The sequence below is a fragment of the Pogona vitticeps genome, chromosome 1, assembly GCF_051106095.1.
Source record: "Pogona vitticeps strain Pit_001003342236 chromosome 1, PviZW2.1, whole genome shotgun sequence".
NCBI lineage: Eukaryota > Metazoa > Chordata > Lepidosauria > Squamata > Agamidae > Pogona > Pogona vitticeps.
Window position 1 is genome coordinate 97345278 of NC_135783.1, and position 16300 is coordinate 97361577.

A 16300-nucleotide genomic window follows, 5' to 3' on the forward strand; every position below is an offset into this window, starting at 1 on the left:
TCTTGTCAGCATTCAGTTTCAGTTTATTAGCCACATCAAGCCCAGTACAGCTTACAGACATTGGTCCAGCACCTCCACAGCTTTAGCCAAGTCCAATGATAAGGAGAAGTAGAGTTGAATGTGATCAGCATATTGATAGCTCCTAACCCCTTGCCCAGAGAAAGACAGATAGCCAGCCAACCAACCAACCAGTCAGTCACACTCCAACTCCTAATGGCCTCCCCAGTAGCTACATATAGCTGTTAAATAACATGGGAGATAAAATGGAATCCTACAGCACCCCACAGCTTAATCACCGTGAGGCTGAGGAGAAGTCCCTTAATACCACTCTTTGGAACTATTTCCAAAGACAGGAATATTTATTTATTAATGTATTAATTATGTTTTATACCACACCATCTAGTGGCATTGCCACTACTCCGGACAGTTTCCGGCAGTAAAATAAACATACAGAGAACAGCCTAATCCCACTCAAATAAAAAATATAAAATAAGAAATATATAAAAATAGATCTAAAAATCAAGAGGGTGGCAGCAGACAAGAGAAAGCTTACAGGATACAATCATCAAAATAAGACTAAGTGGCCATCAATTATAAGGGGAGGATATTCTCAAATGCCTCCCTGAAGAGCAACATTTTAACATGCTTTCTGAATATCGGGAGGAAAGGGGCCTGGCACACCTCCACAGATAAAGCATTCTATATAGAGAGGTGGGCACCACAGAGAAGGCCTGGGTTGTTTCATTTTCTGTAGATCTTCTGTAAACCAAGAGGAATTACTGGCTGTACTACACTGGAGTGGGCTCTTGGGAGTGATCATATTGACTGCCCTGTCCATCTCACTGTTTTACACTGACACCAGGGCTTTGACCAGATCACTAGCTCTGTCAGCTGGACACTCCCCCAGAGCATGGATACCTTAACTCTCTGAGGGCAGTCCACTTTAATAATTTCCCCACCCCTTCACGGAGGGCCTGCTGCCATTAAACCAAACTTAACAAGGAAATGATCTGACCATGACAACAGAGTTACAGAAAAAAATCCTAAAAATAGACCATTCTTCCAGTGACAGAAACCAGATCCAGAGAAAGACCTACCACATGTGTTAGGCCAACAGTGTGTCAAGACAGTTCCATGATTGTCATAGTAGCCATGAAATACCAAGCAGGACCTGTCAGGAAAGTCTTGGCACGTATGTTGAGGTCCCCCAGAGCAACAGTCTTGGGAATATTCTATACCACTGGTTCTTAACCTTGGGTTACTCAGGAGTTTTGGACTCCAACTCCCAGAAGCCTTCACCACAAACTGTGCTGGCTGGGGTTTCTGGGAGTTGCAGTTCAAAAACATCCGAGTAACAAAGGTTAAGAACCACTGTTCTATACCACCCCGATTTGAACCCAGGTTTTTGTGAGGTTATATTTTAATACACTAGAATAAAGTTACAGTCTCACAATAACATAACAGGAATGCTGACTGCTTATTCTAGAAAGCACCACAAATGAGTTACTATCGAGCTGAAAACCCCCAATAGCATCCTCTCCAAACCACAATGTATTTTAAAAATCACAGTAGTGGAATATTGCTACTTCTGAATAAGTGTCCATGCAGAAAATCATCTTCAGAGTATACCTGCTGTATCCAGATTTGCGAGAGCTTTGGAGCCCACATTTCCCCCTAGTGTATCATTTTGAAGAGACTTTGACTGTTTGAAGGGGGAAGAGGAGGAGGACTTGATTACATCATAGTTACTGTAGAACAGGTCCAGGGGCCTCCTCCCACACCCATACCTGGACCTTAGAGCTGCATGCATGCTTTTGAATCTGCTACTCCCATTTTCTCTCTCTCAAAAATGAAACTCTCTGGTGGAAAACAACAACGACAATGTTTTAATTGGTTAGTATGGGGTGCCCTGCGAATATGGCAGAATAGACCCCCCCTGGCTCCAGAAGACACAAAAGAAGATATATTGAACTTTTTTTAATAAAATAAAATTTGAGAGGTACTGGAGGCTGTGTTTGGGATGCAGGAGTGCATGTTATCTACAGACTGCATGTTGTCCATTACTGTTGTAGAGATATGAATCTTTTGATTTTTAGGTAAGAATTACCTAAAAACTATCATTAAAGAATAAATTTAATATACGAAACTATGAGATGTTGGATCTAATGTTTTCCTTTTAATCCCCTGTCTGAATTGCTTGCATTGTTGTCTTCTATTAGCCTCTTATTTTCCTGGAATCATTAACTTACCTGTATTTTTCGCTCCATAAGACACAGCTTTGCATAAGACGCACCTAATTTTTAGGGGAGCAAAACAGGAAAAAATATTCTGACAATTTCAGCCTGCTAGGCCCGCGGGGGTGGGTGTGGTGGAAGATGGCTGGGAAGGGTCTGGGAAGGGAAGATGGTGATTTCAGCCTGCTAGGCCCACAAGGGGGTGGAAGATGGCTGGGAAGGTTCTGAGAAGGGCAGGTGGTGATTTCGGCCTGCTAGGCCCGCGGGGTGGTGGTGGTGGAAGAAGGGTCTGGGAAGGGCAGGTGGCGATTTTGACCTGCTAGGCCCTGGGGGGGTGGAAGATGGCTGGGAAGGGTCTGGGAAGGGAAGGGAAGTTAGTGCTTTTGGCCTGCTAGGCCCATGGGGGGTGGTGGAAGATGGCTGGGAAGGGAAGGGGTGGCAGCGGTTTTGGCCTGCTAGGTCCTACGGGGTGGAAGATGGCTGGGAAGGGTCAAAACCACCACCTTCCCTTCCCAGCCTATTTCCACCACCACCACCACCACCACCACCCCCGTGGGCCTAGCAGGCCAAAATCGTCACACACACCCGTAGACCTCTGGGAGCTTACCTGGCCTTCCTCCGTAGCTTTTTCCTAAAAGCCTCTTTCGCCACCTTAAGTTAGAATTTAAATTGCACCTTTTTTACCGTATTCACTCCATAAGACGCACACACTCCCACCCACTTTTTTTGGAGGAAAAAGTGTGTCTTATAGAGAGAAAAATACAGTAATTTTCTTTTCTGCCAGATTTGCGTTTATTTGAATATCTTTTTTTAAAAAAAAATTGGTAACCAGTAGAGAGAAATAATGGGAATAATTGTTCATTAGGACTTGTAATCACAATCATAATTAAAGGTAATAGATGTAAATGTCTTTTTAAATACTTTTTTGGAAGTAACCTCAGAAGTCCATGCCATTGATCAACATCCCATACAGATTGTAATCTGTATGCTATTCAGAAACATTCATTGAAGGGAAAAGTGTTACCTTTTTGTTGATATTTGCTAACATAGTTTGCATGTAAAAATGTGTTCTTGTGAAACTGATCTGTATTAAGCTTTGTCATCAAGTAAGTTTATTTCTGCTGCCTAGCTTTTACCTGCTTGTCAAAAAATATTCTTCCACATCCATTCATTGGCCTTCAATAGAACTTAAAAAGTTATATCTAGCATCCTATTTTATTTCTGTACAAGCAGAAAAGAAGGAATTTATGACAGCTAATTTAAGCTAATTAACAAGGTACTGATGTGTAGGCCTGGTCACTCGGCAGGCAAAAGCAAAGTGTCCTGCTTTTATACTGCCCCATAGCACTTATAGCACTCTCTGGGTGGTTTACAAGTTAATTCTGCAGACTAGACATTGCTCCCCCCAGCAAGCTGGGTACTCATTTTACCACCTTGGAAGGATGGAAGGCTGAGTGAACCTTGAACAGGATACTTGGAATTGAACCCTGGGTTGTGAGCAGAGTTTGGCTGCAGTACAGCAATTTAACTGCTGCGCCCTGAGGCTCTCAATTGCACCTTGTTAATTAGTTTCGGTTAACTGCCATTACTTTGTGATTTTTCTTACATTCACATTAAACAACCAACAGGATTCTGACCTGTGATGGAAAGTCATTGGGTGTAAGTTATGGGCTGAGGCCCTTAGGTAGATGAAACTTCCTGGAAGGCCATTAAGCATAAGCAGTATTTCTTTCAGAAGTTTAATACTAATCTTATAATTCTCATGCTTACACAAACTCTGATACATTACTGCTCTGAATTCCACTGTCAATATAGCAATGGAGCATATCAGGTTCTCTTTTTCCAAGAAGGCTGCATGATTTGTGCCAGACAGATGGTCATTGTACAGGCCTGCTTCATTCTTTTAATTATGATTCAACTGATTGCCATTTCCTTCGGTTTGGAACATCCAATAAGCTGTTTCTTAATTGATCATCGACTTCCTAAAAATAATCACTAAGAGAGAGGAAGGACAATGTATTGCTTCTTTCCCATCTCTCCCATCTAAACTCTACTTTTTAAAATGTTCTGAGATTCTAGAGAAACAAGTCAGAAGGTTGGTTGAATATGGGCAGGGGAGCTTTAGTTGAAGCTCTAAGGAGTGTAGAACAAGAATCTTAGGGTGTGATTACATGAGAGAATAGATTGCATTTTGGACTGATTGTGGAATGGTCTGGTGTGATCTAGTTCCTGATGATCACATGACATATGGGGGATTGAACTCTGACCTGACCCAATCCGTGCCCAAGATGGATCTTTTTGGTCCAGCAGTAGAGCTACTACTTTTGGAGACGGGGTGGAATGATTCCCCGACAGACAGAAGGGTTTGCCCCTTGCACAGTGTGTCTTTCCAGTGCAGTCAGACACACACCTATTCTGACATCTTATTACACTCAAACTGGAGAGGAGAATGGAAAAAAATATTTGAGTCAGCAAGTGATATAATACAAAAATAAGCATAATCCTAGAGTCATATCAAGCAAAAACAAAATTAAAATTAAAAAGACAAAAATATACTGGAATGTGAAAGACTGTTACATTTTAATGTGAGCTCTTGTGGACAAGTCCACTTCTTCAGACTATGAGGTGGAATACAGTACTATTAATTCCAGACCAGAAAATTTTTTCATTGTTCTATCTCACTATTTCTTTGACTGTATTTTGGGGGAAACTGTATTTTCTTCAGATGCTAGCAGACTTGCTCAGTGTTCACAATTCATGTTCAGCTATAGAATAATCTCTTAGTTCATGCAGAGCATTCATGAGACTCACTCCACAGTAGTCCAGACCCTTCACAAATGTGTTTGGATCCTAATTTTTTTTTCTCAGAATTTTCTTAACACGCAGAGATTCACCAGCAACAAAGTTCACAGAAGATAGCCTTTTTTCCTGAAGGTAGAAAGTTTGAAGATTCCATTTGTACCCCAAGTAACCATGGAAAGCAGATCTGACTTAGTATTGTCTAATAGGCAGGTTCTTTCTATGACTTTGGCATCATCAGGTGCCAAAAACCTAGCTGTGCTGAATGAATGGCTTCTTGTAATCATGGATGTGTCATATTGTTTCTGACTTTGGAGTTAGGGAAGGAGGGAGAAAAATATGTGAATTTGTGTATTGTGGTTACAAAAGATGTGAGCTCTGAAACAGAAGTCTGTGGTTTAAATATTGCTTTAGCCATGACTGCTATAGAGCTTGGTGCACATGTAACATCATTCAAGCTGTAGAGTTTGAAGCAAGTTATGAATCTGTGTTTTGAACTGCAGTTAGAAACACACTAGACTTCATATGAATAGGGATTAACAGTAGTTTCATACAGTATAGTGCTGAAACCCAGTGAAGCTGGTTGTGGGGATGGGAATCGGTGCATGAGGAAGCAAATAAGGGAAAGGAGCCTGAGATCTCATGGTCCATTCCAGTTACCTGAGACAAGGGTAAGTATAATTGCACCAGGAACTCTGTGACCTTAAAGAAGCTAGGTAAATGTAAAGGTTCCCTTTGACATTTTTAGTCCAGTCGTGTCCGACTCTAGGGGTAGTGCTCATCCCATTTTTCAAGCCGTAGAGCCAGCGCTTGTCCGAAGACAGCTTCTGCTGTCACTTGGCCAGCGTGACTAGGGAACGCCGTATTACCTTCCCACCGAGGTGGTACCTATTTATCTACAGTGGGGTCTTGACTTGAGAACTTAATCTGTATTGGAAGGCGGTTCTCAAGTCAAAAAGTTCTCAGGTCAAATCTGCATTTCCCATAGGAATGCATTGAAAACCATTTGATCTGTATCTGCTCTTTTCCGTCCATAGAAACTAATGGGAAGCTGCTATTCCGCCTTCAACCACTAGAGGGGGATATTTTGTTTCTTTTTTTTCTTAGGTCAAGAAAGGTTCAGGGAAGGCAGGGAAAATACAGTCCAGGCAGTACAGTACCAGGCAGTCCGAAGACTGTCTCCCAATCCACTCTCTAAACGCTGGGATGAGTGAGGAAGCAGACAGGCACCCTTTTCACTGGCCAACAGTTAACTGAAAGTTCAAATTTTGCACTTTCCCTGCCTCCCACGTGGTTTTTTTCAGTTCTTAACTCAAATCTAACTATGTAAGTCAAGTCAATATTTTCCTATGAGAGCGGTTCTTAAGTCAAAATGTTCTTAACTCGAGCCGTTCTTAAGTCAAGACCCCACTGTACTCACACTTGCATGCTTTTGAACTTCTGGATTGGCGAGGAGCTGGGACAAAGCGACAGGAGCTCACTCCATCACGTGGATTCAATCTTACAACTGCTGATTTTCTGACCCTGCAGCACAGGCTTCTGCGGTTTAGCCTGCAGCGCCACCACGTCCCTTTAAGGAAGCTAGTGAAACAATAAACCTTAGAAGGTGTAATGGAGATAACACAAGGATGATTTAAAGAATGTATGTGAAACATTCTGAACCCCCTAAAATATATAATTTTAAGTTCATTATTACAAGAAACCAGGGTGTGTCAAAATAAAGAAGGGTATAAAATATAAGAAATGGTTCCATCAGTTAGTATGTTGTATGTCTGTAGGTTTCAATAGGACAGGCTTTGCTATTTTATACAATGTCTGTTTTTTCTCTTTGCATAAGATACATGCTAAAGCTACAAGAAGTATAGATTCTTCTAAAATGTGTTTGCTTGAAATCAGTAAACCTGCCATTTCCTTGAATGAGTGTTGATTTAAAAAAATCTTCCATAGAGCTGTGTTCTGGCTAGAGTTACAGGCAGGGGGAGAAGCTCAGGCTATTCACAGCTAGGTGCATTGTTAAAGCTCATACTATCACTTTGACATTTAGAGGCAGGACTTAGTGTCTTTGCAAATTCTTCTTCTTCGTATTACTTCGATGTCTCTAGGCTCCAACCATTTCACAAACCATAATATTTTTTAGTGAGTGATTGATCTGTATTATGTGTCCCAGCCATCAGAGGAATCTTGAGATGTTGCTTGTATAAACTGTAATACAATCTGACACTGAGCATTTGGTTACATGCTTTCATAGACCTATTGGCGATACACAATCCTTCTGGATTTGGGCATAAGGCTTATCTGATACTTTCCAAAAAAAGCCCCTCATTTTCTCCCTTTCCCACTTAAATAACTCAACACATCTGGGGTAACACTGTAGAATCATTGTCCTTTCAGTTCCCTTGCAGCTCATATTGCTACAATATTTCCTTAAGTATCCAATTACTGAAAGGGCAAGAAGATAGCTCCCAAAATGAAACTACGTATTCTTAAATAAGCTGCAGAAATTACTTCCTAGGCATCTTTTAAAAGAAAGCATTACTTTTAATTAATATCAGTTACAAAGGTGTTTGTGTGTGCCTGCGTAAAAAGAGACAAAAAGTGCAGTCTTGTGCATGTTGACATTGAAGAAAATCCCTTTAGGATTAACACAGTTTTTTTCAAGCAAGAGTCTGTAAGATTGTAATTAGGTTGGGAGAGGTTCAAAATGAATCATAACGGTCACCAAGAATTTTGAGAGATTTCTATACTTGTTGCTTTTCCATCTTTTAGCTTGGTGGGAATAAGCCAGGGGCTGCATCTTCTATTTCCCCACTGTCTCTCTAGGGAGAAGAGCCAGCCTCCGTAGTTTGGGCAGGCTATATAGTCCTAGAGCGCCACCAAAAGAAGGGACTGGTAAAACACTTCTGACTACTGTATATGGATGAAACCCTGGTGAGGTTTGCTATACGTTGGGATTGACCTGATGGCACATAATTAATTATATTCTCCATTCAGTTATAAGAACAATAACACTTGAAATTTAAGTCTTTTAATGAATAACAAATGAGAAAAATCTTTATGAAAAAGAGAGAGGGAACCAGATACAGTTCCATAATACAGAGGAGATTAATCTTTGGAGAGAGTAAACCTGTGAGCAGGCAGGATAGCCTTGGGATGTGCCTCAGTAAATCCTGGAATTCTGTTTCAGTCAAGGAAGTTCACGGACAGAACTCTGCTTTCATCAGTAGTTCTAGTTAGACTGCGGTTTACTTTTACATTTTGAATCTGATTCAACTTCTTTGGTTTTTTTAATGTGAAATTTTAGAATCCTAAAGATAATAGTTTGCTAAATATGATACATGTATAGTCCCATGCTGGTGAAGGTTTCACTGCCTGTCTTGGTACTGAGCCTCAGGGCTTGCACTTGACTTTGAGTGTTTCCATTGTATGAAAATAAATTAAGATTTAGCTAGAATCATTTTGGGGTGTGTGTGTTCCTTTTTGCATTAAGCATATGAATGAATTTTTAACAATTCCCTTAGAAAGATATTGTAACACGTACAATGTATGCTTGAAAAATATTACTTTGCATATGTTTAAATTAACTAGAAATGTGGTAGGAGAAAGAGGCAAATATGCTTGAGGCTTCAGTATAAAGATCCTCTTCATTGTTGTTCTGCTTTTTAAATTTACAGCATTCTATCAAATCTGTAATATATCGTTCTATTTAAAATATATTATCTCTTTTTTCAGGTAGTAGAGATGATATCAAGTGCCATTGGTGAATTAGTACAAGGAATATATTATGAAAATTCAAACTTAGTAGAGGTAAGTCTCTGTATTTTTAAAAAACCGTTCTCAGGAGTGCTCAAAATGGGCCTCTTCCTCCTTCCATTTAAGAAATTAGGATAAATTAAACTAAAACAGGCATTGTTATAATGTTGCACTTACCGGGTTCTACCATTTCAGTCAGTAGGAAGAGGAATGAATATTTGAATGCTTTAATATGTAAAGTAGGTTTTTATCTTTTCCCTAACTTATTTTGTATTTGTAAATACTGTGGAGAGGAAATCCATCTGTTTGATTCTACCACTTGTAGAAGTAGCCTAGAAATAGCTGAAGAATATGAAACTATAGATTATTTGTTCAGTAAATTGTCTAATTTTTATTCTTATAGGTTTGAGACCATTTGTACCCCTTCTGTTATAACTGAGGAAACTAGAAAAACATGTACTTAATGTGCTAGAGATCAAAATTATGTTCAAATGTATTATTCAACATATCTATACATGTTTACCAAAGAACTTTTTCCCCAATTCCTTATGAAAAAGTATAGATGGTGAAAAAGCACTATTCTGTTTATTTTCAAAGAAGATAAATTACCCATTTCTGTCAGGATCACCAGAAATGATATTCGGCATCTGTTGCATCCCACAGACAGAAAAAGCCCTCAACAAACTTCAATTTTAAAAACAATTTTTCTCCAGTTATAATCCTCCTTTTGACTTTGGAAAAACTCCTTTTCAGCATAGTTGTCATTTTGGGGGGCGGGGGGCAAACTTGCTAACTTGGCTTTTGCTATCATCTGCAGTTATATGCAAACAAACTGCACACTTACCAATGGCAGTTTTAAATTAAGAAGCTGTTGATGACCAGCTCTCTGGCAATGGAAATATCTTTGCAAAATATGTTGTGTATGTTTTTCCATGGTACTTCTGTGGTACAGTGTTAATTGCCCCTTTCAAAAGATTTAATAAACTGTTCAGATTTGATAATCAAATTCAGCACTATGCTTAAAGCATGTGAGACACCTTTTCACCTGTGGAATATGTTTATCATGGCCCTACCAAAGTACTTCACACCATATGAGAACATTATAATTGGTGTACAGTTAAGATAAATAGGCCACCCACACTCCCAAAGTATGGCATGCAGTTCTATCTTATGTGATATTAAGAAGCATATATTTGTTAGGCAGGCAAGTTGGGGAGGGTGGCGAGAATGTACTCCAGCAGCTTGAAACCTAAGCCTGGCAGTGGCTGGAAACCAATATCACATTTACAGAGTGCTGGACAGAATATGTCAATTGTTAACTTTTCACTTGTATGTCACTTACAGAGGATTAGCTGAGGAGAACCAAGGTCTTCGCTGGTATACTGAAATACAAAGAAAGTAGACATTTCCTCAAATATCTTTGCCCATGAGTGTTCTGAGATTACAACTGCATCCTTCTTTATTTTCACAATTTATTTAACATTTATGCATTATATATTTCAGAATGATAGTACACTGGTTCTCCTTTTTTTAACATGTAGTTAAAGAAATCACATGTAGTGATACAGGAATCTCAGACGAGGATTGTACCATATTTTTTGCTCCATAAGACGCACCTCTCCATAAGACGCACCTCATTTTTAGGGGAGGAAAACAGGAAAAAAATATTCTGGCAAATTCATAAGGCAGTAGCAATAGACAGATGTTGTCACATCAGTTACCTCAAACTTCTTGCAGTGTACAACACAGTGAGAGCTTTTGAACAATTTGTATTTGGCAAAGTTATTCCAATAGCCACAGACAGCAACACTACAATGCTTTATATCAACCACCAAGGAGGAACAAAATCCATGTCTTTCTTGCTACTAACAATACAGTTTTGGGACTGGTGTATTCTCAAGCATGTCATTTCACAAGTCATACATGTACCAGAAGTGGAGAATCATGAAGCAGACTTCTACAGCAGGATGACACACAATGAGTGGGAATTACCATCTCAAGTTTTCACACTTATAATGAATTGTTATTGCACTGAAAGAGATGAATAAACAGATTGTTGCTGGGTAGTCAATAAGAGCTATGATGAAGAAATCACCACCAGCACAGGTGTAAGCAAACAGCAAAGCATGTCTCACTTCCACTCCCTCCCTCCCTCCCTCCCTTACAGCAATAAGGTTTTTTCTCTCTCCATCATTCAGTTCTTTACTTTGCAGCATGTCCACGGAAAGTGTGCTTACTTTTATCAGCTTTTTGCAGCTGATCCTCCTGTTTCCTCCACTCTCTAATCATTTTTTCAGATGAGGAGGCCCAAAATGTCTCTCCACTGTTCTGTTTCCATACTCTTTAGCATATTTTACTACCTCTAGTTTAAAAGGAATATTATATGCTAGCCTTTTCTGTTTTATCATCCTTGCACTGGTAGAATGAGTTCCCATAATCTGCAAGAAAAATGTGCCCCTTATTCATCACCACATCTACTGCCTGCTTCCTTTTACAAATATAATCTAAAAGCAGCACAGAATCATAGAATAATGGAGTTGGAAGGGCCTATAAGGCCATCAATTCCAACCCCTGGTTCAATGCAGGAATCCAAATCAGAGCAGATCTGACAGATGGTTGTCCAGTTTTAGAGACTACAGTATTATAAAATACAGTAGCTGGGAATCACAATGAAAAGATAAAATCTACCAGCAATATTTTAGAACAACAACGATTAAGAAAAACCAATAAAAACAGTGGGAACGACACCATGCAGCTTTTGTTAACACAAAAAGACTACTAAAATTTCTGTTTCCAGTTGTGTGTGTGTGTGTGTACGTGTGAAATGAGTAACATCTCCTTGCTATTTATGAAATGTTGGGTTCTTAAACCAATTTTCACGATTTCAGAGCTTTACTTGGACATACTCAGATCTGTGATTCAGATCTGCCCTCTGCAATTCAAATTGCCTTGCTCCTGATGAGTCCATAAAAACTGTGGTAAGCTAATACACCAAATAAAACCTGTAGCCTTGGTGGTAATATATTAAGGAAAGGAGAGTTAGGCCACTGGTTTCTCTTTTGAACTTTATTCTGCATGTGCTCAGTGCCTTTTTAATCATTCTGTGCTTCAGAATGAAATTTGGCTAACAATACACATTAGCCTCCCCCCCCCCCGGTCCCTTAATGTTTTAAATATCTGCAAAATTACTTCTATTTAGGCCTAATTTATGAGGAAGTGATGCAGCTTCCTGCCAAGCTCTGAACTACAGACAGCTATTCTAGCAGGCTCTCAGTAGTAAATTTATCTTCCCCTCGCCAGGCCTATTAAACTTACTGGCAATTTATTTTAGAAGCTTTTGTTTGTGTCCCCTCTCTCTCTGCTTCTCCACACGTCTGGCTGGTGAAGGTTAAGGGAAAGAGACTCCTCCTTCCTGCTTTGCTTCTCCAATAGAGAAGCCAACTGGGTGATGCAGGCAGGCAGATATGCTAATATCTGTGCACTGGAGGATTGTGGGAGGAACATCCAGCCCCTGATGGGGGTCCTGCAGGGCACCCCAAAACACTGAAGAGCTCTCCTGGCCTCTTGTGGGACTGGGGCTGTGCAGCCCTGTTCTGATCAGGAGGTGCAGCCGGGGGTCACCATGTCTTTGGAGAGCAGGGCACAGAAAGGGGCAGGAGGTTCAGGGGCCATTCTAACTCATACCTGGCAGGGGAGATACCATTATTGTAAGAGTGGTTTTGCCAGGGTAAGGCTCATCTATTGCACTCTGGATGTGCTGACCCCTGTTATTTCCCCAAATGTGGGAAAATCAACTGCCTAAGTGGGGGACTGTGTTTGTGGTTTCCCCTGGTCTTTCTAGAATCACCCTTTCCCTTTTGGTCCTTGGCTGTTTTCACTGCCTGCTGCCATAGGCCTGTTGGCCTTGCTGGTTTTCCAGGTGGGCTGCAGGAAGCAGATCCTGGAAAGTTAGCAGTGCAGAATGGTGAGGTCCAAACAGCAAGCAGTCTCTGGTGCCAGTTCAGAGGCCTCCCAGCATGGCAGTGGGAGGCTTCTGGGTGGTGGTGGCTGAAAAGTTTTTTTACTGTATTCGCTCCATAAGACGCACATACTTCCCCCCCACCTTTTTGGAGGAAAAAAGTGTGTCTTGTGGAGCGAAAAATATGGTAAGTTCTGATATATTTTTAATTTTTTAAAAATTAAAGGTGATATGAAAGTTGTTGTCAGATGGTCATAGGGCACACTGCTGTTCACAATTTTTATTCTAGAGATAGATTTAATTTGGTGATTCACTCTGACAGTCATACAGTCATAGAAAAGTGAAGTTGGAAGGGGCCTACAAGGCCATCAAGTCAACCCCCTGCTCAGTACAGGAATACAGTCAAAGCTTATCTGCCAGGTGGTTATCTAAGTTTTTCTTGAATGCCTCCAGTGTTGGAGAACTCACCAACTCCCGAGGTAACTGGTTCCACTCTCGTACTGCTCTAACAGTTAGGAGGTTTTTATTGATATTCAGCTGAAATCTGGCTTCCTTTAACTTGAGCCCATTGTTGCATATCCTACACTCTTAACAGCAACCTGTGCCTATAGGTTTTCAGTTAGCAAGCATAAATAAAGTGTGATGGAAAATGTCACTTGGCAAATGGGATGAATGCCAAAAACTAGGGTGTGCTCTGTACTGAGGTAGGCAAAGTATGGCCCAGGACCCACATGCAACCTCCAAAGCTGTCTTTGTGATCCCTGATGCCATCAGACACCCATACGTATGCCAAATGTTTTTCTTCTGCTACAGAAAAGATGCATTATGTACACCAGTTTGCTTTTTACATATGTCTTAGAGTCCTCATATGGTGTTTAACATTGAAAAGATCTCTTAACACTACAGAACTCTAGCTGCATCATGTTTCTGTGCTCCTCTCTTTATTTTTGTTGGAGTATTTGTCCACTGGAAGATCCCAAGGTGATGCTTCCAAATGCACTATCAAACACTGACCAGTAGTGCCCCCTTTCCCCAGATAGTGGGCACTCCATACCTTGAAAACTGTGGAAAGGGTCTTCATAAGTTGGAATCAACTTGATGAAATTATTCTTTCCAGGCATGGAGACACTGTGTAAAAATCTTACCGTACTGCTTTTTCCTAATGGCTGTTTCTGAACTACCCACAGTTCTGCTCACCAGAAAACTTAAGGAATATAAAAACTGGAGAACAAGGGGGATTTTCAGGATACAAGATAAAGGCCCCCCATCCAATTTTTGAGTTCTGCAGGGAGAAACCCAAGACACTAATCTGAGCTAGTTACAAGAAGCACAGATACAGGTTTTGGGCATCAAATCCAAGGGCTTCTGACACCAATTACTGACTTTGAAACACTTTATCTCACTCGTGCACAAACATTAGGAGTCAAGCTTCCCAAATCTACAAATAACTGGTTTAAAGCTTGCATGGGTAGACAAGAAGGTCAAAAATAGAATCAGATACTGAATTAAAACTAATACCTGTGACTTCCACTGCAACAAATTTTGGGTATCCTTGCCCTTTTTCATTCAGTGAAACTGTGAGATAAGGCTTTTGGAGTGTTGCTTCACTGAAATTTGTATCTGACAAAACTTTTTTTATATGACAAATGGCTGAATATTGTTAAGGGTGTTATCAGTCTTATGTGAATGGGCTACCCTCAAGTCTTGTTCTTCCATAGACAAGCTAGTGACATTCTCATGGTGATTACTGAGCCAAAGACTGTAAGCAACTACTGTTCCATTTGTTGTATTGGACAACAAAACATTGTTTCATGATGGAAATAATGTTAGTAGCCACTAGTTTGAAGATAATTTGGAGGATTGGAATATGAGGGCTTGTGTGGACTGTGTGTGGTCCATAAAAACTCACAGATCTACCTGTGACAAAAGAACTGGAGCTGAAAGATGGGTTGATGGAAAGGTAGTATTCTTTCACTGTGTAAGTAAAGGAATGGTCCTCCACTTAAAGAGTTAAGGCTCCAGATTTTTTTAAAAATTGAAATACAGGTTCAGACTTTTAGCTGTGAAGAGGGAAAGTGCTTTTACAAAATTAATGCTTGGGATTGCTTTTAGATGATTAGTGCATGCTAGTACTTAGTGTTGAGGCTTTTGATTGAAGCTATTTTGTTGTTTGTTTGTTTTTTAAAACTGAGTGCAGTATCATATGTTATACTGTAACATGTTTTACTATTTGGCCAAAGTCTGTTTATTAAAATTCTCTCTCTCTCTCTCTCTCTCTCTCTCTCTCTCGTAGTTATGATGTTCAATAACTGTGCATGGACTACAAGATTTATTGCTGTTGTTGCCAGTAATTCATAACAAAACATTGTTATTGACTTGTTACAGTAGCGCCACTTTTACAGTTATCTTATATACATGTTAATGGAACCAGAGATACAGTAGTATGGTGTGGTTGACTTAAGTGTCTGACTATAACTCAGGGGATCTGGGTTCAAATCCCCATTCAGCCATGGAAATTCAGTGGGTATGGCAGTGATAAACCACCTCTTCAACATCTCACACATTTTGAGACCAATAGGATCACTTAAAGTCATAGGTGACTTTAAGGCACACAACAGCAGCATTAGAGACCTTACATGCTTTGTAAGCTGCTATTATGTGCAGTGATAATGTTAGTGGAAAAGAGATAATTTCAGTAGAGATATATTTCACTGAAGAGCAGTCACATAGAAAAACACTGAGAAGGGCTGCTATAAATCTGAATTGACTTGATGGCACACTATTGTTATTTAGATTCATTTGAGGAAGAAATGGTTCTTTAAGTTTGCCAGTTTGAAGCCAATTGTCAAACCAGCTTTTTGAACTGTGTTTGAAACAAAACTGGCAATTAACGCAAATACATACGTAAGACTGGCAAGATATAATAGTTGTTGAATCTTTGGAAATAACATACTGAACAAGCTGAACTGGTGTGATCTTGTCACTGGAAATGAAATTGCAGGAGTATTTCACAGTCGCTAGCATGTGATTCTATTTCAGCTCATGTAGTTGATGCAGAAGAGGTTTGCAGTGTGTAGTAAGACTTATCCTAATTTACTGTAATGTTCTGCTTCATTCACTAACTCACATTAGTCTCTTATACCCTCTCCACTTGCAATAAAGAGATAATATTAACCTGCTCTACAGGTGGATATGTATGGCATTATCAGCCCCACTTCAGTACTGCAACATTCCTGAGTGGTACCTACTGCCTACTAGGTTATGACTAAAGGGCAAGAGTAGGAAATGCTGTCTAAATAATTGTAGTGCGAGAGGAACACTGAATTAGATTGTTGATCAATCCCACTTAATATCATCTATTATGACTGACAGTGGTTCTCTGAAGTTTCAGACAAGAGCCATTCTTAGCCCTGTCTGGAAATGCCGGGGATTGAACTTGAAATCTTACATATGCAAAGCATAAGCTCTGTCTCTAAGTAATGACCCCTCTTTTCGTGGCGCCAGGGTTTTTCCGGAAAACTAATTCGGACCCAAAGCAAGAATCATGGCACTAGATTTA

The 16300-nt window shown here is 40.0% G+C and overlaps 1 protein-coding gene and 1 pseudogene across 1 annotated transcript in view; both read left to right on the forward strand.

Moving 5' to 3' along the window:
- Positions 1-16300, forward strand: part of PDSS2 (decaprenyl diphosphate synthase subunit 2) — a 106119-nt gene that overhangs the window by 60694 nt on the left and 29125 nt on the right. Inside the window, exon 4 of the mRNA XM_020800294.3 lies at positions 8763-8837. Coding sequence (XP_020655953.3) covers positions 8763-8837 — 75 coding nt within the window. The remainder of the gene's footprint in view (positions 1-8762; positions 8838-16300) is intronic.
- Positions 12460-12614, forward strand: LOC140703430 (U1 spliceosomal RNA; annotated as a pseudogene).